The sequence below is a fragment of the Mesocricetus auratus genome, unplaced genomic scaffold (assembly GCF_017639785.1).
Source record: "Mesocricetus auratus isolate SY011 unplaced genomic scaffold, BCM_Maur_2.0 Super-Scaffold_100004, whole genome shotgun sequence".
NCBI classification, from domain to species: domain Eukaryota; kingdom Metazoa; phylum Chordata; class Mammalia; order Rodentia; family Cricetidae; genus Mesocricetus; species Mesocricetus auratus.
In genome coordinates this window covers 7,719,278-7,746,611 of record NW_024429189.1, presented here as the reverse complement: position 1 = coordinate 7,746,611, position 27,334 = coordinate 7,719,278, and the positions used below count along the sequence as shown (strand labels likewise).

Here is a 27,334-nt window from a genome sequence, read left to right as displayed (position 1 = left end):
TACCTGTCAGAGAGACTTCCTGAAGATCTTGGGGGGAAATAAAGGTTCCCTGTAGTACAGGCAGGATGGAAGACAATGGGATAGTGGGAGGCCCTGTAAACAACAGCATTTCTAGATGACCTGGGGTATGAATGCAAGACTGAACCATGGTCATCTCTACTTTGTTGGCAACGATTCTCGCTCCTCCACCCAAGCTTTGCCCTTGGGTGCTCCGTAAGTGCTCAGGACTGAATGGGGCAGCAACAGACAGGCAACCCTAGAGTACCATGAGACTAGATGGTGACAACTGCCAGATGCCCCAAGCACTGAGTGATGGGCTAGGCACCACCATGCCACTCACATGCGGGACGGCAAAGGACGGGCGTACAGCTGTGCATCATGGACTTTCACCTCTGGCTTGGTCACCTCACTGGTGGTAAGCACACTTGCCCTGTGCTCCCAGGACCCATGGTTTCTGCTGCACAGGAAGTGGCTCCTCTCCCGGGACTGTCCTTGCTTCTGCTTCACTAAGCCACGGGCAGTGTCACTGTAAGGATCACTGACTCCCAGGGGACTCCAGTCCCTAACACTTTAGCCTCCGCCTCCTTGCTCACAACAGCCTGGAGACACCAGAGGTACCCATACCCAGGTGATGAGGCGTAAGTGGCGGCAGAAGATGAGCTGCTACCAAACTCCCTCACCCTCTTAAAACCCTCAAGGACCCGCAAGAGGCCTGGTGGCACTTGAAGCCCACAGGAACTGGAGCCAGACACGCTCATGGATCTGTGAAATGCAGAGGACACCGGGGCAGGGTCTCCTCCAACCCAGGCCCTACACAAACTGTTCTGAATCATGGAACCCCGGTCTCCAACCCTCCCCTAAACCTCACGCCTCAGCTCTGACACTCTAAGTTAGAGCCTGTCTACAAGGGATGGATGCTACTGGGCAGGGGCGGGGCATGTTGAAGATGTCCCCTGTATGTCTTGGACACGTGAATACGTCAACAGCCACAGGATATTTGAATAGCCACCAGTTGGGGAGGGTTAGAAGGCATGGCCTTGATAGAGGAAATATGACATTAGAGGCAAGCTTTAAGGTTTCACAAGGATTGCCCCCTCTTTGCCTGGGCTACAGCTCCAGCCCCAGGCCTGCCTGGCCTACACCCTGTTATGGTGACAGACTCTAATCCATTTGCAGCTGTAAGGCCCAAATACTTTTCCTTCTGTAAGTTTCCCTGATCATGTTGCTTGATCACAGCAATAGAAACCAAGACTAACACGTGAAGTCTTCACCAGAGCTCACGTTGGCAACAAGGTTGAGTATTCTCTGTGTTGGTAAGACAGGGACATAATGGAAGAGAGACAAGTGTGCAACAGAAACCATGGATTTACAGGGATGAGGACCAAATACACCCTACAAAACCTGGTAAATTTGAATGCGATCTGCCCTAGGTACCGCCCACCACGCCCCCCCCAAAGTCCCACCTCCTCTTGTGACACAGATTCAAGCAGCTTCTTGGAGGTCTTCAGAAACCCTTGCTGCCTTGGAAAACACATGCAGAGGCCAGAGGTGAGTAAGCGCAGCAAAGTCTTGCTCATGCCTCAGAAGGCGGCGGGCAGAAGCCCAGAAACAAGAGAAGAGGGGCAGGCAGGCAGAGGAAAGAGGCACAAGAACTGTTTAAAGTTGTGAAACCAACCGTTTCCTATATGTGATGTTGTCATGGATGGGGTTTTGCATATTATTTACAAATTGGGGTGGTTTGAGCAGCAGGTGCACAACATACAGACGGAGACATGGGTTTTCGCATTGTATGTTGGTTGGATGACGTGAGTCAGCAGGTAGGTTAAGGTAAACCAAGAACAAAAACAGGAAACAAAAGAGAAAATGAGTCATCAACACAAGCAAGAACTCAAACTCTGAATACTTAACTAGAAAATGTTGGATTTTGTTAAACCACATAATTTTCTGCAAGTGTATCCATTCAAAGCATGTTTCTGAAATCTATAGGTTATGCAGACAATGGGATTCATTTGCATTTTGTTTGTAATGCAAATCCAAAGATGAGTCACAGACACTTATTATTATTATTTTATTTCCAGGCAAAGAAATCAATGTCAGTTTATGAAAGCTTATAGCCCTCTTCTAGGCACCCTTGAGACATCCGTTGGTTCTTAAGTTGGGGATGGAAACTGACACTCAAATTTTTGCCTAAGGAAAAAAAGGGCATTTGCAAAGCAAATGTACAAAATGACTCCAAATGAAAAACACACAAACAGAATACTGGTCAATTGACACAATGGCTTTCCTTTCATCTCAGGCACAGCAAGAGTGGGACCTGAGCTCCAAGAGCAAGCGGCCAAAATGTAGCTGAGTTTTCACAATCCCAGCCTCCCAGCAGCCCTGCTGGGCACTAAGGCTCCTGATGCTTTGGACCAGATTGTACACAATCACGGGCTGCCATAGCTGACCATCCAGCAGCACAGGCACAGAAAGGCTGGTTAATTTTTGCTCCTGCACCACATATCTCTGCCTGGAACAATGCTCTACATAACAGTGATGTCAGCCAGTTTCTGGCCCCATGCCTTAGGTATTTTCAGCAATCAGCAGTTCAGGTGTCTCTCTAGGAAAGGAGATACACCCATGTGGAACCTCCAGCACTATCCTTACAATTAGAAGACTGATGTTTGGGCCACTTTATCTGGTAAATAAAGAACTCTGTTGCCAGGGAGACAGTACACCGGTATCAGAAAAGCAGTAAGCCTCTTTCTTAGAAACCACAATGGGACTAAGACTTCCAAGTGAGACGCACTGTGGTGAGCAGCCTATAAAGCCAGGAGCTGGGAAGACAAAACGCCTTGGCTTTTCTATTTAAATGGCAGGTTCCAGTTTTTTTCTTGGCATAATTGCATCATTAGCATTGTACAGCCATTAAACATCTATACAAACAAGTCTGCATAAGTCAATTTGAAGAAAAATAAAAGCAAGTCCCAAGTAGTCACCATTCAGCCTAAAAAGCACAAACATCACCATCACTTTGGAATTCTTCCTGTTTCTCTTGCTGACGTCTAGAGGCTGTTCCAATCCTTAATACTTACCAACAACTGGATGTCCTTACAGTTTTACCACAGTATGCAGAATGAACTTGCCTACTCTGCCTTGTGCAAACTCTCTTTGACTTGTTCAGACATGGCGCTGACAGATGTGGATGTCACCTATACATGGACACTACTGTCTCCTCAGCATTGATACACCCCAGAAGTGGACACATTCCACTGTGGTGTGTGTGTAGACATCTCTGTGCTGCTACAGCAACACTTGAAGAGCTAAGCTGAAGATGTGTACCTCACCAACTTTTTAGCTTCTGTAAAAATTTCCCATAGACTAGACCAGCTGACAGCTGTGTGAGAGGTCTGGATGGCCTAGACTGTCAACCCTCAGCATTAGAATGTTTAGTGGTTGACAGACCAGGTGCTATAAAATGACAACTCAGTGTCATTTAAGTTTGTGCCTCTCTGACTACAGATAAGGTTGACTACCTTCTTCTATGCTAACTGGACATTTATGTTTTGTAAACTGCCCAATCATACCTTCTCCTTATTTCCCCATTTGTTTTTGTTTCTCTCACTCACAGAAGGTCCCTGTTGCTTAGAACCTTCCACGGCCCACTTCTCCTGCTCATCTCCTTAGTCACTGCAGGTTGGTATGTCCCAGAATCCAGTCACTCTTCCCTTATTGACCTCATTCAGTCATATATATATATATATATATATATATATATATATATATATATATATATAATACCATTTTCTACCCTCACTACCACAAATTTCATGTAGCAGTCCTGGTTTTCTTCACTCAACTCCAGAGCTATTTGTCCAACAACCTACTGGGCAACTCCTCAAGGGGCTACCAGGGAGACTCAAATCTAAGATGTCCAGCTACATCCCAAACTTTCACAACAAACCCGTTCCTAGAAAATCCACACCATTAGCCACATCAACTATATAGCTTTCCCATTTCTATTCACTTTAATTCATTTTCCAAGTGCTTACACCAATTTCATATCACGTCTGCCTCATCTTTCATGGCCATATCTGGTTCATCCATTGCTCTATCTTCAAATTATAGTTAGAATTTGATAGTTCCTCACCCACAGTTCATCTCACAATTCCAAAGCCCATCTCCCAGCAGAAAGGTTCTGCAGTAAACCACAGACCTCAATCTCTCAGGGCCAGAACCCCTCCCGTGGGGGGGGGTCCCAGGCACTTCCCAGAAGAGGATGGATGTTCCCTGGCCTCTCCCCTAGAGGCCTTTATTTAGTTAGTAACTAGCAGCAGCTGATAAATACTCCCTCAACTTACTTGTCACTTGACAGGTATGCTTCACGCTCACTCAGAACTCCCCATAGGGTAGCTTTTAGTAGCAAATGCCTTTGTGGGTGGCCACTGTGCCCTCCGGCACTTTACTGCTTCCCTACCAGTATTCCCAAAATCAACTTCCAAGGAAAACCTTGCACCAGCTTCTAGCCTAGGCTTATTTCTGGGAGAGCCCAATGGAGACAGCTACTTGCTGCTGTAGTTGCCTGTGTCTCATTCCCAGCAAAAAAGCTGGAGGGATGCCTTAGTAGCCAGCTTATATCATCCCTCCTCACAAGACTGCTTACTCAAAATAGAAGCCCAAGCTGTGTTCTGATTCAAGGCTACGTACCCCCTGTTCATGACGCTTAGCCCCACTTCCCGCTCTCCCCTGTACAGCTCGGTGAACAACCTGAAGTTTGATTTTCCTTCATTTTCTTCCCAAGGTCTTTTTCTTTTTCTTCCTTTCTGGTTAGTTTCGCATGTAAGTGGCCGTCAAATGATCTGTGACTTAATGTAGCCGGACAACAGCCTTTTTGAAGGTGTCATCTGAGAGTATCCTTGGCCCTTCTGATGTGTTCAAATGCATTCTCAACATGGAGCTTTGGTGTGAAAATATCTTGGTTGCATGACTATAGATAAAAGGTTATCTACTAGAGCACGGGCTACTTTGCAGTGGTTACATCACTAAAGAAAATGGTACCTCTTTCCCAGCAACAGCCAATAGTCCCTCAGGGAGGGGTAGGGCCTCATGAGTCCCAATTCCATCCCTGATGAAATGTTTAACAGCTCAGTCTTGTGCATATGGCTGACCACACTGCATGGGGTTTCATGTGTATACATATTCATGTGTGTATGGCCTTGCAGGTATGTATTTGTGTATGCACATGGAGGCCAAAGGTCAAAGGTTTTACCTTCCTTACTTTTTTTGCTGTTGTTGTTTGTTTCAGACAGAGTCAGCATCAGACTGACCAGCACAGAGTTCATAGAACATCACCTCAGGGCAAGAAAAGGAGGTACATAGATGATAGTGGCCACAAGATGATCTACTGGGGTACAAACACATCACCCAGAAGAAAGAAAAAAAAACCAAAACAATACAAAACAGTGAAACAGTAGCCAAAGCACTGGACATGTACTCTATGGAAATGGAATACTAAGTTGAACTAGTGCCCCATGGAGGCTTCTGGAGCTCTCACTAACTCTCCAGGGACCCAGCATGGAGTTTGTGTTCATCTTTTCAACTTCGGAATCAATGATTTTATAGGCCCTCTTCCAAAGGCTGGGGAAATGTCACAAAAGAACACTCAAAGCTATGGCAGTCACATGACTGAAAGGGGACTTCCTCATGCCAGAAAACTACCATTGCAATGCAAGCAGTTTCCACATTGGCCAATGTATCTAACCCTAACTATTGTGAAGGGTAAAGCTCCTGCTACACAACAGACAAGAGAGAAGTCCACCTGGGTCGTGGTGCTTCCAAGGCTTTTCCAGAGGCCATGTCTTCAACTGACCAGAGACAGACAAATGAATTGCAACCACAGTGTATTGGATTGCCTCATCAGGTCAGAAAGACTTGGCTATTTGTCTGGGACTCTAGAAGTGAGTAGAGATACACAATGATGACATTGGCTCAACTTGAGCTAACTAACATGCCAGAAAGCTCCAGTCTGTCTCCTAGGGAACCAGATGGTACTGTCTGTCAGAAAATACACTACATATTCAACATGAGCTCTGAGTAAAGTAGGCCAGGTAAGAGCCTGCTCTCCCGTGTTCCTGTGACAATGGCACCAGTGGTGTCCTTAGCTCAACAACAAATGTAGCCAGAAGCCACTGCCCTCCATACATGAACTTGGGGCTGTTGAGGGCTGCAGACTCACCCCTGGTACAGCTCTTTGCCCATGTGTTCAGAGGTAAGAAGCTGCAGTTTCCTTCCACGACAGAGACATCTCTGATGGGAGGCCTGCCCCATCTCAAAGGTCCCTGGGAATGACTCAACTCCTCCCTTCATACCTGGCTCAAGATACAGCATTTCTTATCCTTCTCCTACCGTAGCCATTTCCTAGTCCTTACCTACTTTTTCTTTTTAAGAATAACTTTTCATGGCTATCCATTTCGGCAGTTGCTCCTAGAGATGAGATTTTCTGTTTCCAGTTCAATGTGTCACACTAAAAATATTGCTTTATGATTCCAACTCATTGATATCTATTGAGTTTATGCCCTAATATTGGACAATTTTTGGAGATCATCCATATATGTTTAATATGAGTACCTCTAAATAGAGAAGTAGAGACTTAAAAATAAAAATTCTTGTTTGGTTACAAATTCTTACTGGGTTTGGTTTATATATTTTTGATATTGAGTTTTTAAATACATCCAACACAGACCCACAAAGACAGACAGACACACACACACACACACTTTAAGATTCCTGTCTTCCTGGTCAGTGGATACCATGGAGCTCCAGGAGATTCTTAGGCTACCAACCTAAAAGACCTCTGAGAACCACTTAAAAAACAAGATTTACTTGTTTTATGTGTGTGTATGTTTTGTCTGCGTGTATAGCTGTGTACCATATGTATGTCTGGTGTTCAAGGGAGTCAGAAGAGGATCTCCTGGAATTGGAGCTACAGATGGTTGTGAACCTCCACATAGGTGCTGGGAATTGAATCCAGGTCCTTTCCAAGAACAGACAGTGCTCTTAACTCCTGAGTCGTATCTCCAACCCCAGAACTACATTATTCTTATCCAAGAAGAGCAACTGCTGACACAGTAAATACCCAGTCACCCAGCTCCATCGCCAGGAATAGCAGCAGCAGCAACCTATCCTGAAACTCCTGGGGTTCATAAGAATGCAGTTACAGTGGAACCTGGGGACACACGTAGGGGATAGCCCTCTAGAAGGAAGCCACTTCGGACCCTGGATGGGGGACAGGAAATGCTACTTACCGCAATCTCTGTTACTAAAATATCAGTAATACTTCCCAACACAGTGACAAAGTCAAAGACGTTCCAGGCATCTCTGAAGTAGTTCTAGAGAAAAATAGGACAGTCAGAGGATAGTGGCAATGACTTATCTAGGCAAGTCTGTGGGTTGTGGCCACTGGTCAAGAAAAAGTCAAGGTAGGGTAAATGTTTAACATAAGGCAATGACCAGCAGATGTCACAGTAAGTTTGCAAATACTCTCAACCTGGAGAAATGAACAACACAGAGCTAAACGTCCAGAAAGGAGAACCTCAGGCTTGCATGCCTCCCAGCCCAGGGCAGGACAAGACCCAACCAATTGAGAGCAAAGCAGCTCTTCCTTGGGACCCCCACAGAATTATATGTGTTACAAAGGGCACTCAATTGAGGGAAAGAATAGAAGTTGAGGCACATACCAGAACCCCAAAGGCGATGATCTTCAATATGCATTCCATAGAGAACATGGATGTGAAGACAATATTCAGGCACTTCAGCATCAGCTCATACTCATATGGTGCATCATAGAACTGCCCGGAGAAATAAGGGCCGATGGCTGAGGATGCACTAGTCCCAGTACCCCAACTAGAACCAATGTAACTTCCTGTCTACACAGTGGGTAGAAAAGCATCTACATCTGCCCATACCTGGGTCACCCCTCCTTGCTCTTTCCAGTTCTTCCAGAACCTTCTCACTGTCTCAGCTACAAATAAGAGAGAACAGGATCCCATAGGCACCATGCGATGGCCAGGACATGAGGTCACTCAGTTCCAACATGTGCCAGCAAGAAGGGGATCCTCCACTGGACCTCAAAATAAGACCCACACCCAAGCTGTACAGCAGTTTCCTCCTAATTCAAACATTCCCTCTAGACAGACTTCCTAGGTCTGGGAAAGCTGAAATTTGCAAGACCCATAAGGGTCCTTCACCAGGATTGCAGAAACTGTAAACTGCTTGAGGAGGGGACCCTGCCCGGTCTAGTCACAGAGAAGAGATGCTCAGACACGCTGAGCTGCCTGCGAGTTGTGTAACGCTCTTCATTACAGCTTTTTTGAGTTGTCATCTATGCCGAGGCTTTTATTTTGTTTTGCTTTGTTTGTTGGTTGGTTGGGTTTTTTGGTGATACAGCCACATTTGCCCTGTCCCATCTTCTGTAAGTAACACCAATAAAAATTCTTTGGTTCACCTAGTTGGACTTAGATAGAATCATTATTTGGTCTGTTATGAGTTCCCTACCTAGGGAGAGTAGTAGAGTGTGTGTGTGTGTGCGTGTCTGTGTGTGTCTGTGTGCATGTGCACATGTGTGTGCATCTATGTAGGTGTCTATGCTATGTATGTGTATTATGTCCCCACAGAAAGAGTCTCACACACAACAACCCCTAACAAGTTGGTGGGCCCTACATACCTTCATCATCAGCACCACTGTGTTGAGGGCTATCATGGCCATAATGAAGTACTCGAAGGGTGGAGAGACCACGAAAGTCCATGTCTTATACTGGAACGACTGCTTGTTTTGGGGCATGTATCGTGTCAGGGGTTTGGCGCTGATGGCAAAGTCGATGCAAGCCCTCTGCAGGGGGAAAAGGGATATCATGAACTCAAAGCATTGCCCACTACAGCTGGGACTTTCTCACCATGACCTCTCAGGGAGCCCAGATAGGAGAAGGCAGTATAGACAGATAAGCTTCCTCCTGATAGGCCCAACTGACCAGCACAGTCTCTATTTGAAGAAAGAAAGTGGCCCTGCCTGTGCCAGCCACAAACCAGGCATGTATAGAAGGAAGTGTGGTGATTTTGCCCATTTGCCCCCGTCCCAGTATCCCATAACATCTACCTACCTCATTCTTTTCCAGGCTGCATTCAGACATCACCTTGTCCCCCTGCTCCTGGAAGGTGATAATGATCAAGGCCACAAAGATGTTGACAAAGAAAAAAGGGAAGACCACAAAGTAGACCACATAGAAGATGGAAAGCTCCATCCGGAACCCGGGGCTTGGCCCCTGCTCCTCATAGGTGGCGTCCACAGAGTGTTTCAGCACCCTAGGTAAGGGGAGATCAGACTTCAGGAGAGCTTCCAGGGTGCCTGGTCTGCACATCTGGGTTGGGGCTCAGGTCTGCACTTCAAGAGCAGGATTCATCTCTGTACCTCAGGGATGGGGATCCCAGTCTGCACCTCAGTGTCAGACCTCAGGGACAAGAAGCAGGTCTGCATCTCAGGAATAGGACTTAGGCCTACACCTCGGGACCAGGGCTCACACGTGTACCTCAGGGACGAGGTTGTTTGTATTCAGAGACAGGGTATAAGTCTGTGTGTCACAGAAATGGCCCAAGTCGTACCCCTGGAATATGGTGCGTATTTATATCTTAGGAATGAAACTCAGTTCTGCCCTAGAGGAACAGGGCTCTTATCTACACCACACGTGACCTCACTATGGGTTCAAAGTAGGTAAACTAAGCAGACTCTGCCTCAGTCTACCTGTTTTTGCCAAACTAGCCACAATGATTAGCTTAGCACTCACATGGGCCACCCCCTCTCCTGTGGACACCGTGAACAGCGTCAACAGGGCCCAGAGCACATTGTCATAGTGGAAGTCGTATTTCCTCCACTGCCTTGGCTGGGCCTCCACTTCCTCCTTCTCATAATCCAAATACTGGCCCCTGCGAATAGGAACACAGCAGAAGAAAGGAGTTAAAGGCACTCAGTTCAAATACGCCCAGGAATCTACAGGCTCCCCAATATTTATCATTGAGATGCATGGACTTTAGAACTGCTTGAGTTCACTGTTTAATGTTTTGTTGTTGTTGTTTGTTTGTTAGTTTTTAGGGTTTTTTTTTTTTTTTTTTTTGCTTTTTTGGCTTTTCAAGATAGGGTTTCTCTGTATTGCTTTGGAGGTTGTCCTGGAACTCTCTCTTTAGACCAGGCTGGCCTCGAATACACAGAGATCTGCCTGCCTCTGCCTCCTGAGTGCTGGGATTAAAGGCGTGCGCTACCAATGCCCAGCTCAATGTTTCTTCTAATAAAATTTTATTAAGAGTGAAAAAACTGGACCAAAAATGTAAATGTATGTATCAAATCTATAAAATTCTTTGAAGAAAACACATGGGAAATCTTTATGACCTTGTTTTTGGGAATAGATTCTTAGCTAGATTATCAAAATCATGGAGAACAAAGGCAGAGAGAAAGGTAAATTGGATTTCAGCAAAATTAAAAAACTTTTGTTGTTTCAAAAAACACCATAAAAAGGTAGAAGAGGGAAACCCTGTCTCGAGAAAACAAAACACGAAGTAGGAAAGGACGGGTGAGTGGGTGTGTAAATCCATGCTGCCCAGACTAACGGCTTGAGCTCAGTCCCTAAGATGTGGAGAGGAAAGGACAGAACCGACTTCCACAGTTGTCCTCTGACCACCACATGGACACTATGGTATGTGCCCCCCGCCAATCATTTTAAAAATAAGACTTCTCTAGGTGCAATGGGGTATGCCTTCCATTCCAGCATCCAGGAAGCTGAGGCAGGAGAGGAGGGTCATGAGTTCTAGCTTTGATTTTGTCTCAAGAGAGAGAGAAAACAAAGTAAAAGATGATCCAAATAATCAGAGAAACTATCATTAACCTTTTTTTTTTTTTTTTTTTTTTTTGGTTTTTCGAGACAGGGTTTCTCTGTATTGTTTTGGAGCCTGTCCTAGAACTCGCTCTGTAGACCAGGCTGGCCTCGAACTCACAGAGATCCACCTGCCTCTCCTCCCAAGTGCTGGGATTAAAGGCGTGCACCACCACCACCTGTCTTATCGTTAATCTTTTATCAGATTTTATCCATATTTAGAACATATAAAATATGGATAAAATCTATACCAAATTTTTAAAAATGGATCAAATAACTGAAAGATATTTTCCTTGAAGAAGTCATAAAAGACCAACTATTACATGAAAAATGCTCAATATCATCAATTATCAGAAAAAAGCAAACCAACCCACATTGAGGTATGACTTCATTAGGCGTTGGTGGCGCATGCCTTTAATCCCAGGACTCGGGAGGCAGAGGCAGGCAGATCTCTGTGAGTTGGAGGCCAGCCTGGTCTACAGAGTACCAGGACAGCCTCCAAAACAATACACAGAAACCCTGTCTCGAAAAACCAAAAAAAAAAAAAAAAAAAAAAAAAAAAAAGAGGTATGACTTCAATCCTATTAGGATAAACACAGCTACATAAAAGTGAACGGGGCTGGTGAGACCACTCAGCAGGTAAAGGTGTTGCTGTGAAGCCTGAGTGCCCACTTCAGTCCCTGGGGCCTAAATGGTGGGAAAGGGAAGAGCCCTCTGATTGCACACGCTGTACCCCTACCTCATACACACATAAATAAACAGGATGGAAAATTAAAATAAATAGAAGCAATGAAAATAACTTGTATTGGTAAGGATTTAGAGAAATCAGAGCCCTTGGTAGAAATACAGAATGGCTCAGCCACTTTGAATACATCTGGCATCTCTCCAAATAGCAAAAACAGTTACCATATTACCCAGGAGTTCTGCTTCTAGCTATACATCCAAGAGAAATTAAAACACACATCTACAAAAACAACTTGTGCAAAAATGTTGATGGCAATAGCCAAAAGGTAGAAACAACTCAAACATCAGGCAGCAAGTGACTCAACAGATACAACATGGCATGTCACAGAACTGAGGTTAAGCCGTAAGAAGGAAGGAGGTGCTCCCACGATGGATGAGCCATCCCATAAGTTAAGCCTCAGGTTACCTGCAGTCCCTCTCCAGCTCCTTGGATTCATCGGTGCAGTAAAAAAACTTCCCCTTGAAGAGCTGCACGGCGATGACGGCAAATATGAACATGAAGAGCATGTAGACAATCAAGATGTTCAAGACGTTCTTCAGGGAGTTCACCACACAGTCAAACACAGCCTGCGAGGGGACGGAACGGAAGAAGAGTGACTCCACAAGGGAGAAGCATAGTGGCATCGAGTGGTCATGAGGAGAGCTAGGTCCCGAGACAGGGCAGGAGATGGGGGTTAGGTAGGAAAGGGTATGGAGCGGATCAAAAGAGGACACAGGATAGTTACAAGCTCAGCACTCCCAGGGGCATTCAAGAACCATTTGCAGCCCTCTAACCCATGACCACAGAAGGCACTACTGCAAGCTACCCTAACAGCTCTCCTTCTCTCGGGAAGGGAATGCCATCCTGGATTTGACCAGTGGGCTGGAGGTACCAGGGATGCCTGGATGCCAGGGAAAGCAGCCTTGCTATAGGTTGGAGCCAGACCATAGGCAGGAGCCAAAAGGGACTAGGCCTGTGCAGAGAAAATGCACTACCTTGTACACTGTCCCTGCCCAGCAATAGCATTGATATGGAGGACAGATAAAGCTGCAGACAAGGGACTGTGTCCCTAAGGACCATGGGACAGAGAATTTGAATGTGTTCTGGGACCTACATAAGACTCAAAGTCCTCACCCTGCTCCCAGAACTGACCTGCTCCAGTGCTGGAGGCAAAGAAGAGGGCCCTCTGTTGGGAACAGACCTCCTTGGAGCAGGGTCTTAGAGTTAAACAAGACTGTCCCCTCATAGAGGTGACCAGTTTGTGAAGATATATGCACCCCCACACACACCAGTGTACCCACATGCACAGCACACTCCTTGAGCCCAACTGCCAGACTCCAACCTTGAGCTTAGGTAGCCGCTTGATGGTCTTGAGGGGCCGCAGGACGCGCAGGACTCTCAGGGACTTGATGGTATTGATGTCTTTCCCTTTGGATCCTCTAGAAGGGAGAAGTTGCTGATGCTGACAGGCAGAGCGCTGGCTTGAGTCCAGCTCCTACCCCGTCTCCTCGGTCCGTCTAATATGGCCCTGTACATTTTGTCTCAGGCTCCAGGTAGAGGACTCAGTGGGGGAAACTCTTCCCAAGGCTACCTGAGAGCAGTGGGTGGGCTAGGGCCTGTACCAAACCAGAGCGAACAGTGTACGGGAAAGCAGATTTCTCAAGAGGAAAGAGCCAGAGCTTCCATCTGCCCAGAGTTCCTGACAGACACTTCCAAACCAACAGAGCAGAGGTCTGTGAGCCTACCTATTATGCTAGAACTTGGGGTACCACCTGAATGCCATCAGCTGCAGAACACTCCTCAGGTGACCAAAAGGGAAGTAGGGCAAGAGTCGGAAAGAGACAAATACAGAAGCAATGCCAGATCCTGGCGTAAAGTGAGAGAGAGAAGAGAGGAAAGAAAGAAGAGAGGGGTCAAAGGAATAGGGGAGGGGGAGGAGAAGAGGAGACAAGCCATGGGGGAGAAAAGAGGTAGGGAGGAGGAAAGAGAAAGACAGACCCAGAGGAGCAGCCAGGTATCAGGATGATCAAGAAAGTAGCAGACAGGAAAACTCAGGCGAGAGAGACAGAAAATTAGGAGGACTCCAGGTACCAGCAGCACGCTCAAAAATCTAGGATTAGAAAAGAACCCTCCGGTTGGAGAGATGGCTCAATGGTTAAGAACACTAGCTGCTCTTCCCCGAGGTTCTGAGTTCAATTCCCAACAACCACATGGTGGCTCACAACCAACTATAGTAGGGTCGGATGCCCTCTTCTGGTATAAAGGCATACATGAAGATAGAGCACTCATACAAATAAATATTTAGAAAAGAACCCTCCTGGAAACCAGAGCAGACACAAATGCTGTCTCTACCTCGCAGTCAGAGGCCAGGCCTGGGGAAGCTTCCTGCATACAGGGAGACCTATCCTAGCCAACTCAGACATCACTCCCACCCAGAGCCCTGAGCCTGGCCTGCAAGAGTGTCTGTGGCAGGCCCAAATGGCTTTCCCTGGGCTTGAGCACAACTCTAGGGTAAACAGAAAGCAGCTGTAGATCCCAGGCCTTCTTCACAGGAAAGGACACATATGGCCCCCACACCTCCCTTTCGTCAGCCTCACATCTCAGAGTCAGATCAACTGTCCTCGAAGCTGGACATCTCAGAAGGCTTGCAAGTCCGAGGTTACCCTGGGCTGGCTGAATTACACAAAATAACAAAACCTGCCTTTCTATTGCCCAACACTTCCAACACCCACCTTTACCCACCATCCTCTGGTAGTCCTAGGAACAGACCAGCCAAGGTGGGTGGCAAAGGAAGAGGGGGACTTCCAAGAAGAAATGTCCACTGGAGTCACTCTCTGGGCTCAAGTCTTGCCCTCTCTGCTCACTCAGAGACCACAGGCTGAGTCCCATCCTTTCCCTACTACCAACTGGAGCCTCTCTGACACGGTGCCTAGAGCTCTCCAGGGCCCTTGCTAATACTCTAGCAAAATGTTCATTTCCTTTGTCACTTCCTTAATGGACAGACAGTCCATTAAGATACCCAGAGGAGACATTGGGAGGTACTGGGAAGGGGGCTTATAGCGGGGAGACAAAAGAAGGCTGCATTTCCAAAGGGTAGCCCCTTGGGAAAGCACTGCAGGATGTCCAGCGGCATGGAGTGTGGTCACTACTGTCAGCGTCTACCCAGACCCCTCTGTTCTCCAGGCCACTGCCCCAGCCTCTAATACTCTCACTCAGATACTGCTTACTGAAGGCTTCCCTACCAGGGGCTGACCATGCCTAGCCCAGCCCAGCCCCCAACCAGTCCCCAGAGGCATGGCAGGAATGGTGGCCTGGGATGGCTCCTGGTAGGTGGCATGCAGCCTACATAGGGCGAAGTGGATGAGCAGGAGTGAGGCCATGATGAATGGGCAGAGGCCACAGGCGTGCCATGATGTTAGGTAATATGAGGGGGGAGGGGAGGCATTACCCCATGAAGCTCCTACCAGAGTCCAGCAAGAAGAAGACAAAGAGAACAGAGTCAGCGCTGCGGGGGCAGAACCCAAGCCTCCACTGGCCCACCCAACGGCCAGAGAAAACAGACCCTCCCCTAGGGTCATTCTTGTCTCTAAATCTCACCCCACAACTTCCCCTCCACCACCTTATGCCTGGCCCAACCTAGGCTCTCCATGGAGGGTCCAGTCCCAACCATCACCAAGCTAAAGGTAATTAAGACAGGAATCAGAGAGAATGGTCTCATACCCCAACAAACAGATTTCTACCAGCTGGGGCAAAATGCCAATTCCTCAGTTGGGCACTCGCCTCAGAGCAGGTAAGCCGGCTCCAGAGGAGCAATACAGGTGCCCCCAACCCAGAGGCCTGTCCAGCCAGTGCCCAGACCACCGGCAGTGTCGCGAACAGATGGCCTCCACTTTCAACCCTACACTCCAGCCCCAGGAGGAAGGACGGCCCTGTTTGTGCAGTTACAGAGCTACAGAGCAAACAGGAGCCCCGCCCTTCTCTTTTCTCACGCCCCCCCCCATGGTTCTGGCTACACCCACAGGATCCAGAGTAGATGTAAGGTTTACTTACGAGAAAGCAAATGCCACCAGGGCTCCACTGACAACAATGAAGTCCAGAATATTCCACAGGTCCCGGAAGTAGGCTCCAGGGTGCAGCAGCAGTCCCAAGTCTATCATCTTAAGGGGATAAGCTGACATTAGAGTACACACGAAGAGAGGCAGAGGCAGGCCCCAGCCACCTAGGGACATGGTTCTGAGTGTAGGCCCATTGTTCAGATCACACTACATGCTGTGTACACTATGACCTCAGTGCAACTCACACACTCTACATGTCCTCTCCGAGAGGTCACACTCTTCTTTTTTCTATAATTTAGTTTTATATGTGCCTTGATTTTTGCCTGCCTATATGTCTGTGTGAAGGTGTCAGATCTTGGAGTCATAGTTGTGAGCTGCCATGTGGGTGGTAGGAATTGAACCTGGGTCCTCTGGAAGAGCAGTCAGTGCTCTTAACTCTTGAGCCATCTCTCCAGTCCCTGGGTCACACTCTTAGATGGCTTCAATCGGGTCTTGACCTCAATGTCCCTACAGAGGCCATAATTGTCTTGAGTCCCGCCTAGGTTCCAACCGTTCCTGAAGCTCCACTGTGGTAGAGGTCTGTCTCGCCGTCCCCTACAGACATACTCCCTTCAAGAACTCACATAGCCCAGACCTGAAAGCTAAGCTCAGGAGAAAAGAGCAAGCTGATTCGAGCTTCATGTCCTAACTGCCATCTCTGCTACAGTGACTTTGGACAAACCTCACAATCTTCTGTCTTCTGCATCTGCAAGGTGACCTGGCGCCTTCCTCGCAGACTAAGTATATGAGCAGCAGAAGCAACACACTCATGTACCACTTTTCAGTGCACAGTTGCTCTGAACTGACTACAAGCAGGCAGGTGACATGTGCCTTCACTGATGTGGGGGCACATGTATGGAGCTCACTGCACGGGATGCACATCTGTGTATGCCAGTCACGGACAAAGGGCGCCTCGTAAGAAAGTAGAAGTTCTGATGACATGGCCCGAGAGAGGAAAGATGCCATGTGACAGGGTTCGAGCAGAGGGGGTTGCTTATTAGGGAAGGGGATCATAACAAGGGGAAGGGGTCGGGGGATCTGGCCTCCAGAGATAGGAGCGGCAGGAGAGAGGAAAGAGGGGCAGAGAGGAGGGGGAGAACAGAGAGAAGGAGAGAGAGAACGAGAGGAGGTTGGGAGGTGGGCAGGGCCCTTTTAAAAAGGCAGCATTGTGAATATGCTCTTAGTATCCTGTCAGAAGCCCAAGGACAGGCCAGTACAGATGCCTAAGAACTAACAATGGCAGACTCTCAGGCTATCAGGAAATCTCTAGCTCCTATAGAAATTGTGTCTTCAGCATCTAACAGTGTTCCAACCATCTCTCTCTAAGATCTTCTTTCTTCTGTGCCTTGTCATATGGTTCCTTCTTTGTGGAGATGAGGCAACCCTGGAGAGGAGGCTGAGTACACACATGCACACATGCACATACACACACACACACACATACACACTTACTTTAAGTAAAATCTGAAATTCCCATTCTTAGAAGGCAAGAGCACTGGTACCAAGTTCCCTAGCAACATTCCGTGGGACAGCATGACACTGGGAACTCTTTGTGGCAGGTAAGGCTTTTAGCATCAAAGTACTTCATGCACACATTTGCCAACTGAACATATGCCTGGTTGCACACATTGCATGCCTCATAGAAGCTGCAGGAGTCACCATATCTCACCTTTATGACCATTTCAAAGGTAAAGACGCCTGTAAAGATGTAATCCATGTACTTTAAAGCCTAGAACCAAAAATAGGATTACTTTAGGCTAGCCTGAATCTAGAGGCAGGGATACAACATTGGCAGGAACCTAGCCTCTCCCAGTTCTCTGGGCAGAATTGGCTGGCAACAGGACATCCCTCTGGGAAGGACCCTTCGGGGCTTGCCCTGCTAACTCTGGCATGCTAGCAGGGTTAAAGGAGACAGGCTTTTCCAGATCTTCGGTTCTAACATCCCCAGAGTGAAAAAGGATGTCTGAGGGAAAATAGGACACCAGCACCACCCCATCCCTGCAGACCCTGGGAATATGTCCCGTGGCACCCCAGCATCCTAGCCGTGTCCCAGTAGTTATGACACTCACATTGTTCCGGAATGAATCAGTTCGCACAGGATCCTCAGCGGCCAGGGCAATGCTGCTCAGGGCAATGACCACGAGAATTACCATCTCAAAGTACCGCATGGTCACAATGTAGTGGCAGAAGCGACGGAGCCTGTGAGGACAAGGTCACCATAGGTCAACACCTGAGTGTGTCAACCTCTCCCACAACAAGGGCTCGCTGGTTACTACAGGAAAGCATGGCAGCTTCAGACTGGAGCTTTGCCTGTCCCTGACTCCTGTGGTGAAGAGGCCACAGACAGGTGACTGTGGCTGAGTTTCCTGAGAAGGCATTTCAGGTCAGGGATCAGTAAAGGACAGTTCAAGGCCAGACCTTGTGCCGGTGACTAGCACTCTGCGGGAGCATAACTGCCTCCACTCAGCTGTGCACTGTGTGGTGATAGGAACCACCCGGCCTTCACAGACCAGGTAAAGCAGAGCGGGTAGGTTAGGGGAGGAGGTATTTCAGTTCACCAGCGTGGCAGACAGCAGGCCACTGCTGCCCTAGAGTGCCTGGGCCCCTGCGGAGTGCAAGCCACCACCGTGAACTCGCTTCCCACGTCAGGCGACCAGGGTCTTTGCTTGGTTCTCAGCACCACTGTGCATCAAATGAGAAAGCATGAAGTTCCACTCCAGGAAGCAATGCCCACTGAGCACCAAACCAGCGTCTCCGGTCGCCAGGCATTAACGCAACCACCTGGCCAGGTTGGGAAGGCTGGACCCACGTGGCAGACAAGAAACAGCAACCATGGACCCAGCACGTGGAACAGACACCTCTCCTACTATGGCCAGCGCCTCAACAGGGGCCACAAGTCTACGCCTGCCACCAACCCCTCCAGGCCCCTCCCCCAACCCCACATCCCCAGGCATGTCTACTGTCAGAAACTTGCAGCTTCTCAGCGCCGTCCACCTACTTCTCTCCTCTTCCTCCGTAACCCTTTGCCTATCCTACAAAGCTACTCTTCCCACGTCCCCGGCAGCCTGTCAGCCCTTGACCCCTAGGCATGCCCTCTCCTCTTCTAACTCAGCCATCCAGCTCATAGCTACATTTCCTCTGTCCAGCTGTGCTGCCAGCTCACCTGGAGTGAGACGCCCCAGATGCCCTACTTCTGTGTGATGTAGCACTAACTAGACTCCTAAAGCCTAGCCAGACTCCCTGATGGTCCAGCCTTTTGTCAGCAAACGGGGGCTCATATGTCCCCAATACCTCCCTTCTATCTGTTTCTAATTGATCACCATATTCTGCATCTGAAAATGTCCCCCAACACTTCACTTCTAAGTCTCTACACACTACCAAAGTCACACCTCATCATCTCTTCCTTGTCTGTCTCCTAATCAGTCTCCCTTCCACATTCTTCCACCAGGGGGCAGCACTGAACTCTTTACCTCTGCCTTCTATTTCTAGACCGTCCTAAATGTCCTCTCCACTTCATCCTAACGCATCCACATCCGTCACCTTCCACTGAGACATCGCTCCCTCCAGAACAGCGCCATCAGCCTTCTCCTGCCTGCTCCAGAACGTCAGAACCTCCTCATCTTACATCTCTGCCTCACCACACTGCCATTCTGAGGAAGGCAGGGGAAAGGTCTGTCCCTGCGACCGTTCACTCCTAACCCAGAGCCTAGCAGAGTAAGCAGCCAGTGAGTAGGTGCTGAGTGGAAACCCAAAGGCTGGGAAAAGAGAGAGCATTGGTGAGATGGTGGAAACTGAGGGCAGGGGCAGCCAGACAGTCACTGTCACTGTTCTCATGTCGCCACCTTCGGACGTCTTCACCACTCCGGCCAGGTGGGCTTTAACCTCTCCCTCCCCTTCCTCGAGTGTTTGATCCGTCCTTCCCTGCGAGGCCCGGGCCTGACCTTTCCGCGGATGTTAATCCTAACGGAAGCCTGCATCTCCGCCCCCACTATCCAGTGTATTGCATATCACTGCACCATCTTGCTCCTTCGTCCTTCCCCCTGGACCACACGCCTTAAATAAAGACAAGTCTTGCCTGTACTCCAGCACGTGCAATGCATGGGAATGTTGTTTGCATTAACAAAGAACCGAATGATGAGCGGATGGTGAATCATGACCAGCATGGGAAGGGACACACGATGGCAACGGAGGGAAGGCGAAGGGAGTGAGCTGTGTGCGTTAGTGCAAACAGGGCCCTGTGTGAGGCAATGAACACAGCTTGGGAAGAGGGTGGACGCACAGGCTCTGAAAGGTCCTGGATCAGACCCAGCCCCCACCACCAGACTTCGTGGCTGTGTATCTATCTACACAAGGCACAAAACTTTGCTTCTGTGTCTCCATCTATAAAATGAGGTGGCATGTGTGTCTCGCAGGACTGCTAAGACGAAGGTGTTCAATAAATGGATAGACTAAGTCTCTACAAGGTGCATAGCCAATATATGCTAGCTAATGTGCTCACACACTCATGGCGAAGACACAGGCAGGACAAACCCAGGCCACAGGCACTGAGGAGACTCACAGGTTGGTGGGGCTGAGACAGAACATGGAGCTGTATGGAACGATGGGCCGGGGGCCTCTTCTCAGTACATCGTCAGCCTCTGCCTCCTTCTTGCCCTCTGCTTGGCCTTCCAGGTCCACATTACCACCTATAAGGACACAGGGCCTCAAAATTAGGGGACGCATACACATAGAGCCATAACACATGGATCTCTCCCAGCTCCAGGCCATGGACAAGTGAGGCGGGCTACCATAGGCCCAGCCAAGGAAGGACAGTTGGCAAAGAACAATGGTTTACTGAGCAGAACAGACCCAGGGCCAGACCTGGAGATACAGGATGACCCGACACATCTGAGCAGGAGGCAGAGGGTGACCTGGCACATCTGACTGGGCCCTGCTTGCCTCCTACACTTTGATGTGAGAAACACCATGCTGGTACCACTCCCTCAATATGGACACCAATGCTCCCAGAGCCCAGTGAGCCTTTCCCTCTGCCTGGTCCATCTCTGGGCAGCAAAACAAGGTATGGCAAGGGAACCCACAAACATGAGGTACTCCCTGAACCCCATCATCCAGGTCTAGCTTGATTTGGCCTGGGGTTTCTCTTGCAGGGTTCTGGAGTACAGAGAGCTAGCCATCCACTTGGCCCAGCTCTCTGGGCTCTTCCCTGGCTCCTACGCATTGCTGCTCTCCGTTGTCCCCTCCTGTTCTCGCAGCGCCTACCATCCCTGTACCCATAAACTCGGCTCCCTGGGTTATTTCAGCCAGGACTGGCATTCTTTTCAGGTAAGCCATATATATTTCTCTCAACTCTTCATTTTTAGTGATAGTAACACATTGTTTCAACTCTTGTGGATAACGGGGTTACTTCTCCCTGATCCCTGACCACACATACGCAGTAGAGAGCAGCTAGAGCAAAACAACAGAGTTTGGTTCCGGAGTCACCCACCTGCAAGTACTTTAAAGCAAACGCTTTGAAACGAACACCATCGAATTTTCCTGCTGAAGATGTAAGTTACATAGCCTTCTGAGAAAATAATTGGTAAAATTTACTAATCCACTACCGTTCTACTAATCCATATGACATTGTCTCTGGGGTAGAGAGAACCTCTTAAGTTCTTTAATAGTGAAAAATTATAAAACATGCAACCACAGGAAGTGTACAAAAATACTCACACGAAGGATACTGAAGACATGGAAGCTTACAGGGCCCAGAGGTGTATGAAAGAGTAAGGTGACAGAGGAGGGACATGAGCACCACCGCTTTCTGTCCCAAAGGAGCCCTGTCACAGCACAGGCACTGCACATGGGGACACAGAACAAGACGGACCCGGAGTAGCTTTCTGGCAACAACTGTTTTTTCACTTTTAACATGTAGAAAATGCTTCCATGGGGAGCACAATCTACTTTTAAAGAAAGACGCACCATTTTAATGTAGTACCTTTTAAACTCCTCCCCAGTGAATGCAGCAAAGCCAAGAAGAAATAAACAAGGAAAAGGACCAAGATGGAGTTGAAGAACCAAATAATTAAAAAGAAATGAAATAAAGACACCAGAGCCTGGGTGGAACTACTACTGAGAAAAAATTTGCCATAACAAAACCATGGGAAAATTATATGCCTATGCCTATGCCTATGCCTATACCTATAGGCATGTAATAGCAATTCGTGAAAAGAGGCCGTGAAAGAGAGCAAGGAGGGGTCCATGACAGGGTTTGGAGGGAGCGAAACTTGAGAAAGGATCAGGATGAAAGCTACCACTCCCGAAAGCAGGTTATCTTCTTAATAACAAATCAGTATACTAAACGCAGGACCCTCAAGCAAATAGCCAGCTGCAGGATGGGTGGGGCAGGAAGAGAGCCAGACTCAAGGGCTGTGTGCCCGCCACCACGGATGTGCGTGCGTGCGTGCGTGCGTGCGTGTGTGTGTGTGTGTGTGTGTGTGTGTGTGTGTGTGTGTTTTCAAAGTCTGAACTGACCCAAGGAATGGGTGTGTGGGAAAATGACCACTGGTGCTGAAATGGGATCCCCAAGCTTGGCACGCACTGTAAGACAGGGCAGAAATGGCCTCCATCATCAAATCACATTCCAGAAGGGGCTACCCTGAGCAAGACTGGGCTGCTGAGGAGAGGACATCATGTAAGTCCTCCTGACAAAAACTTACCATATTTGGGCCACAGAATCTCTAAGACCAAGAGAGTTTTAAAATAGTTTAAGCCCATTTTCCTGTACATCTGGCATGGCACTGGCTAGGTTCTGCCCTTAGAAAGGACAAAAGTGAACAGCCAGTGAGTCCTTTGTAGAGGTAATGACCTCACCCTGCCAGGTGAGAAAGGGAAGGTGAACAGTGATCACATTTTCAATAAAAAAGAAAATGCTAACCAACACACAAGGAGACAAGGCCACCACAATCAAAAGGTAGAAATGACAGGCAATCAGTTGGAACCACCGATAACTTCAGATTTGGAATTTATTTTCAGATGATAAATATAAAATGTGAGAAAAAAAAGTGAATCTTTTCAGAAGTTTCAAGCAATAAAACTCTGGCACTGGTTCACAACCACCCCCAAGTCCCTGTGACAGTTGAAGAAACGCAGGTGCAGCCTGTCTGAAGAAACTAAGATCGGTACCAGAAGGAAGGAGAGCAAACTTCTCTGGGAGGAAGACGTAAGGGCCCCACATGTTCACCCATGTGTTCTCTGAGAGCATTCCCCGTTTGTCAGACTCAGCACCAATAATCAAGCAGAAACCACCTGGTTCACAGAGACAGGGATGGAAAGACAGCAGTGTCTGAGTTCTGAGGGACGAACCCTAAGGAGAGAGTAAAGTCATAGGCATCTCTGCTGGCACAGACCCATGTCCCTGGGTACAGAAGAGACCAGGCTCCCTGGGCAGCAAGTCCCTCCCAGTTCTGCAGCCCACAGGGTTTCAGACTGCGAAGGACTAACTGGTCTCCACTCTGGGTGCAAATGCCATGAGGAGGGAACCTGCTGTACTCTACAGAGACCTTCTTGTTTCATTCATGTTCCTTTCCAAGAGGCCTGATGCATTTCCAGGGACACATAAATCATGTTACAGCAAAAAAATAAATAAATAAAAATAAAAAAGTAGTATGCCAATAAACTAGAAAATCTAAATATTGTCTCTATAGATAAACAATGACAGTTTCTATTTTAAGGGATTCTGAAAAAGGACTAAAACACTGACTAACAGTGACAAAGAAGTTGAGTAAAACAGGACACATGTCACTGCTTGATGCTAATGCACTTACAAAAAAAAAAAAGAGCTTAAGATATAACCAACTGTAGGGAAAAGAGACCAGCCAAAGAAACACACCCTGAGCAGAGCCAAAGAGAAACACTTTGGCCCTGTAACCAGAACCAAAGAAACGTACCCTGAGCCTGAAACCAGCGCCAAAAGAACACACTTTGTCCCTGGAATCAGAGTCAGTGAAAGAAATGCACCCTGGCCCTAAAATTGGAGCCAAAAGGCTAAAAAGGACCAGAGAAAGAAACACACTTCAGCCCTGAAACCAGAGCCAAATCTGACCTTAATCCTGTGCAGAAAACTAACCAATCCTCGAGCAGAGCTCTAGCCAATCTGGGCTCAGCACTAAAATCTGACCAATCCCCACCCTGGAAGCCCTATAGAAATCCTGTGTCTGTTCAGCTTGTGTCTGTCTGCACTGCCTGGCTGTCCTCTGCCACTCTCCTGGATTCTTCCTTCCAATAAACCCCTTCAATGAGCTTTGGGTGAAGATCTTCTTTTGCAGCGGCGACGGAGCAGAGGCGACCCTGGGCAGAGCAGAGCAGAGCAGAGCGAGCAGGGCTGTAACACTTGCCCGGGAAACCTTCCCTTGGCAGAACTCCGCTCTCTGCTCTCTGGGAGCAGAGCTGAACTGTATCAACTTCCCCAGAGAAACCTCCTGCGGAGCAAAACTGCTACAACTGGGCAAACATCCCCAGCTGGAAGACCCTGTCCTGCCAGAAGGGAGCCTATACACTGGAGAGCCTTTCCCTGAGGCAAGGCTGTAAGCTGCTAAATTTACTACAACCTGTGATGGTCCTTGGCTCCTAAGCTCCAGGATACCTTTCCACCTGAGCTGTGTAACGCTCAGTATTTTGTGACTCCCGAGTGCCAGAATACTGACCCACTCCTGTTCCATCCCAATCTGTCCGAAATGCCAACACCAACCAAAGTAAGCTTTTGAAGAATAAATTATCAACAAACCTCAAGGGAAATTATCATACAGGTCAATATCTTAATCACAGCACAATTAAATTAGAAATCATAGTAACAATCAAAAAAATTAAAATAAAAATTTCACATTTGGTAATTGAGTAATAAACTTTAAACATCCCATCAATCACTGGGCAGTGGTGGTGCACACCTTTAATTCCAGCACTGGAGAGGTAGAGGCAGGTGGATCTCTGTGAGTTTGAGGCCAGCCTGGTCTACGGATCGAGTTCCAGGACAGCTAGGGCTGTTACACAGAGAAATCTTGTCTCACAACAACTACCCCCCAAAAAAGATCCCATCAATCAAAAGTGAGACATTGGCCAGGCATGGTGGCATGTGTCTGTAATCACAACACTCAGGCTTAAGTAGGTTTATATGTATTAGGCAGGCTCCTTACATCTTAACTGTACCATAGCTATACTGCAGGGATAATTAGAGACCAGCATGATGAGATTCTATCTTCAAGATCATGTGCATGTGTGAACAGGTGTTCACAAATTGTGCAACTGCATCCAAAGAAACACCTCTATGAAGAGTAAGGAGAGTATTTGCAATTCTGTAGCTTAACATGGTCATCAGATTAAAACTGCCTGCTTTGTTATAAGGTAGCAAATAATTAGCAAATAGAATTTTTATTTTGGAGACTGTAATATAATTACATCATTTCTCTCTATTCTTTTTCCCTCTAAGCCCTCCCATGATACCTCTCATTGCTCTCTTTCAGATGTATGGCCTCTTTTTTCATTAATTGTTATTACAGCATATATGTATACACACATATAACTATATTCTTAACCTGCTCAGACTGTATAATGCTATTTGGATGTAAGTTTTCAGGCCTGACCATTTGGTATTGGCAGTTGGTGTGTTCTTCCCTGGAGAAGACTATTTCTCTACTTCCATCATTTCTTGGTTGAGTACCACTATCTTTGAGCCTGGAGAATGACTCAGCAGTTAAGAAAGGGGACCGGGTTTCTGCTTCCAGCACCCACATCAGGTGGCCCAAACTGCCTGTAACTCTAGTCCAGGAGTATACAACATCCTCTTCTGGTCTCCAAGCCCCTCAAATACCCACACCCACCTGCACACACACACACACACACACACACACACACACAGAAACACACACACAAAATGAGTTTTTTTAAAAAGATAAAAACCAAACAAACAAACAAACAACACCATTTTGGAAAAAAGAATAAACAAAGTAAAAAGACAAATTTTTCAGAATAAAAGAAATGAGAATGCAAAACCAAAGAAGTCAGACATAAATACTATAAGTGTGGCATATCTGTGAAATGTTTGTCAAAACATAATAGAAAACAAAAACAAAAAACACCACCACCAACACTAAACACTGACCCTCAACACTGAAGTCTGAAAGCTATGAAAGGACCCAGCAGCAGGTTTGGGATACAACTCAGAGGCAGAGAGTTTGCCTAACACGTGTGAGACTCTACATCCCATCCCAAACGCCACAACAGGAGCTGGGCTGAGACTGACTGACTCAATAGCAATGGCCATGGGTCACAATTTATCACTGTCGCATCTGCATCGGGGTCCAGAGAAGCAACTAGAAGGAAATGAAAATGGACAGAGACATAAGGGACCAAACAGGGTGCAATTTCAGAATAGTCCAGTAAAAGCATTCTGGGCTCTTCAGTAACCCTTGAGGTCATCCTGACCTGTAGCCACAGGGTTGAGTCTCAGGTTCAAGACCTTCCTTCACCAGCACAGGGCTACCCTGGGGAGGTGAGCTCCCACACAGTCTCACAGTTCTTAGAGCCATAAGGAACTTAAAGGACTGCCACATCAAAATCAAAACACATCAAACACATGAAAATCTAAAATTTCAAAATAATTATATATTTCTAGTTTATTATATTTGGTTAGTTGCTAAGATACTGATTTGTTACTTTGAAAATTCATAAATAAGTGGACAAAAATAAGCAAGTCCTTTCTTAACACAAACACAAAATATATTTTGAGATAACCAGGTGTTTCATGGGCAATGATCTTCCTCTCAGTAAAGGTCACAATAACAAATACAGAAGAAGAATGGAAATCTGTGACCCTCACTGAAATCACACATCAGGTAGCACTCATCCTTGTCACTGCAGCTACTGGGGGAAAGGCTGATGGGGAATTCACAAGGAAGAGCTTCATCTTAAGTCACTGTTCCATTCTGACACACCAATGGAGACCACAGGTGTAAGACTGCCCCGGACCAAGTTGTCGTCTGTGGAGCTCCTCTTACCACCAGGGTTCTAGATGCGTAGTTATCAAATGTCTAAAGACATCTTTTAACGGCAATGGTATCTACTGAGTGCAGGCCAAGGAGGCTACTAAACCTCCTAAAACACAACACAGCTGCCAACAACGCAATTCCAAAGGGATCATGGGTCAGAACCCTTGTCTATATGCCTATCAGTTAGCGGAGTGCAGTACAGGTAGAGAAAGGTACCACGTGACCAGCTCCCCATATGGGAAGCTCTACCCAGCAGATAAATAAGGAAAAACAAGAGACATGATTAACGGAGTAGAATTTTAGACAGACTTAAAAAAAAAAGTCAAATGAATGAAGCTTGTCTGGATAATGATTCAAACAAGGCAACCATAAAAAGTTATTTCTGAGACAACTGTATGACTTGAACTTGGAATGTGTAATGAACAACATAAAGGAATTACTATCAGCATTCAGTACAATGAAGCTACTATGATTATTTTAAACCACTAATTGAGATGCCTACTGGCATGATTGTTCTGAGCACGCTGCAGAAGAAAACAAGAAGCAACTGGGATAAGACTGGCACGCGAGGAACAGAACGCGGGGTTCATTGTGCCTGTC

General features: G+C 47.3%; 1 protein-coding gene across 1 annotated transcript in view; it reads right to left on the bottom strand.

The window, feature by feature from the left end:
• The window catches only part of Cacna1b (calcium voltage-gated channel subunit alpha1 B), a 160,771-nt gene that overhangs the window by 31,929 nt on the left and 101,508 nt on the right, over nt 1-27,334 (bottom strand). The window contains 13 exon segments of the mRNA XM_005083737.4: nt 7,284-7,367; nt 7,716-7,826; nt 8,702-8,866; nt 9,135-9,336; nt 9,816-9,826; nt 9,828-9,954; nt 12,046-12,206; nt 12,962-13,058; nt 15,068-15,079; nt 15,670-15,776; nt 17,383-17,442; nt 17,783-17,912; nt 20,272-20,398. Coding sequence (XP_005083794.1) covers nt 7,284-7,367; nt 7,716-7,826; nt 8,702-8,866; nt 9,135-9,336; nt 9,816-9,826; nt 9,828-9,954; nt 12,046-12,206; nt 12,962-13,058; nt 15,068-15,079; nt 15,670-15,776; nt 17,383-17,442; nt 17,783-17,912; nt 20,272-20,398 — 1,394 coding nt within the window.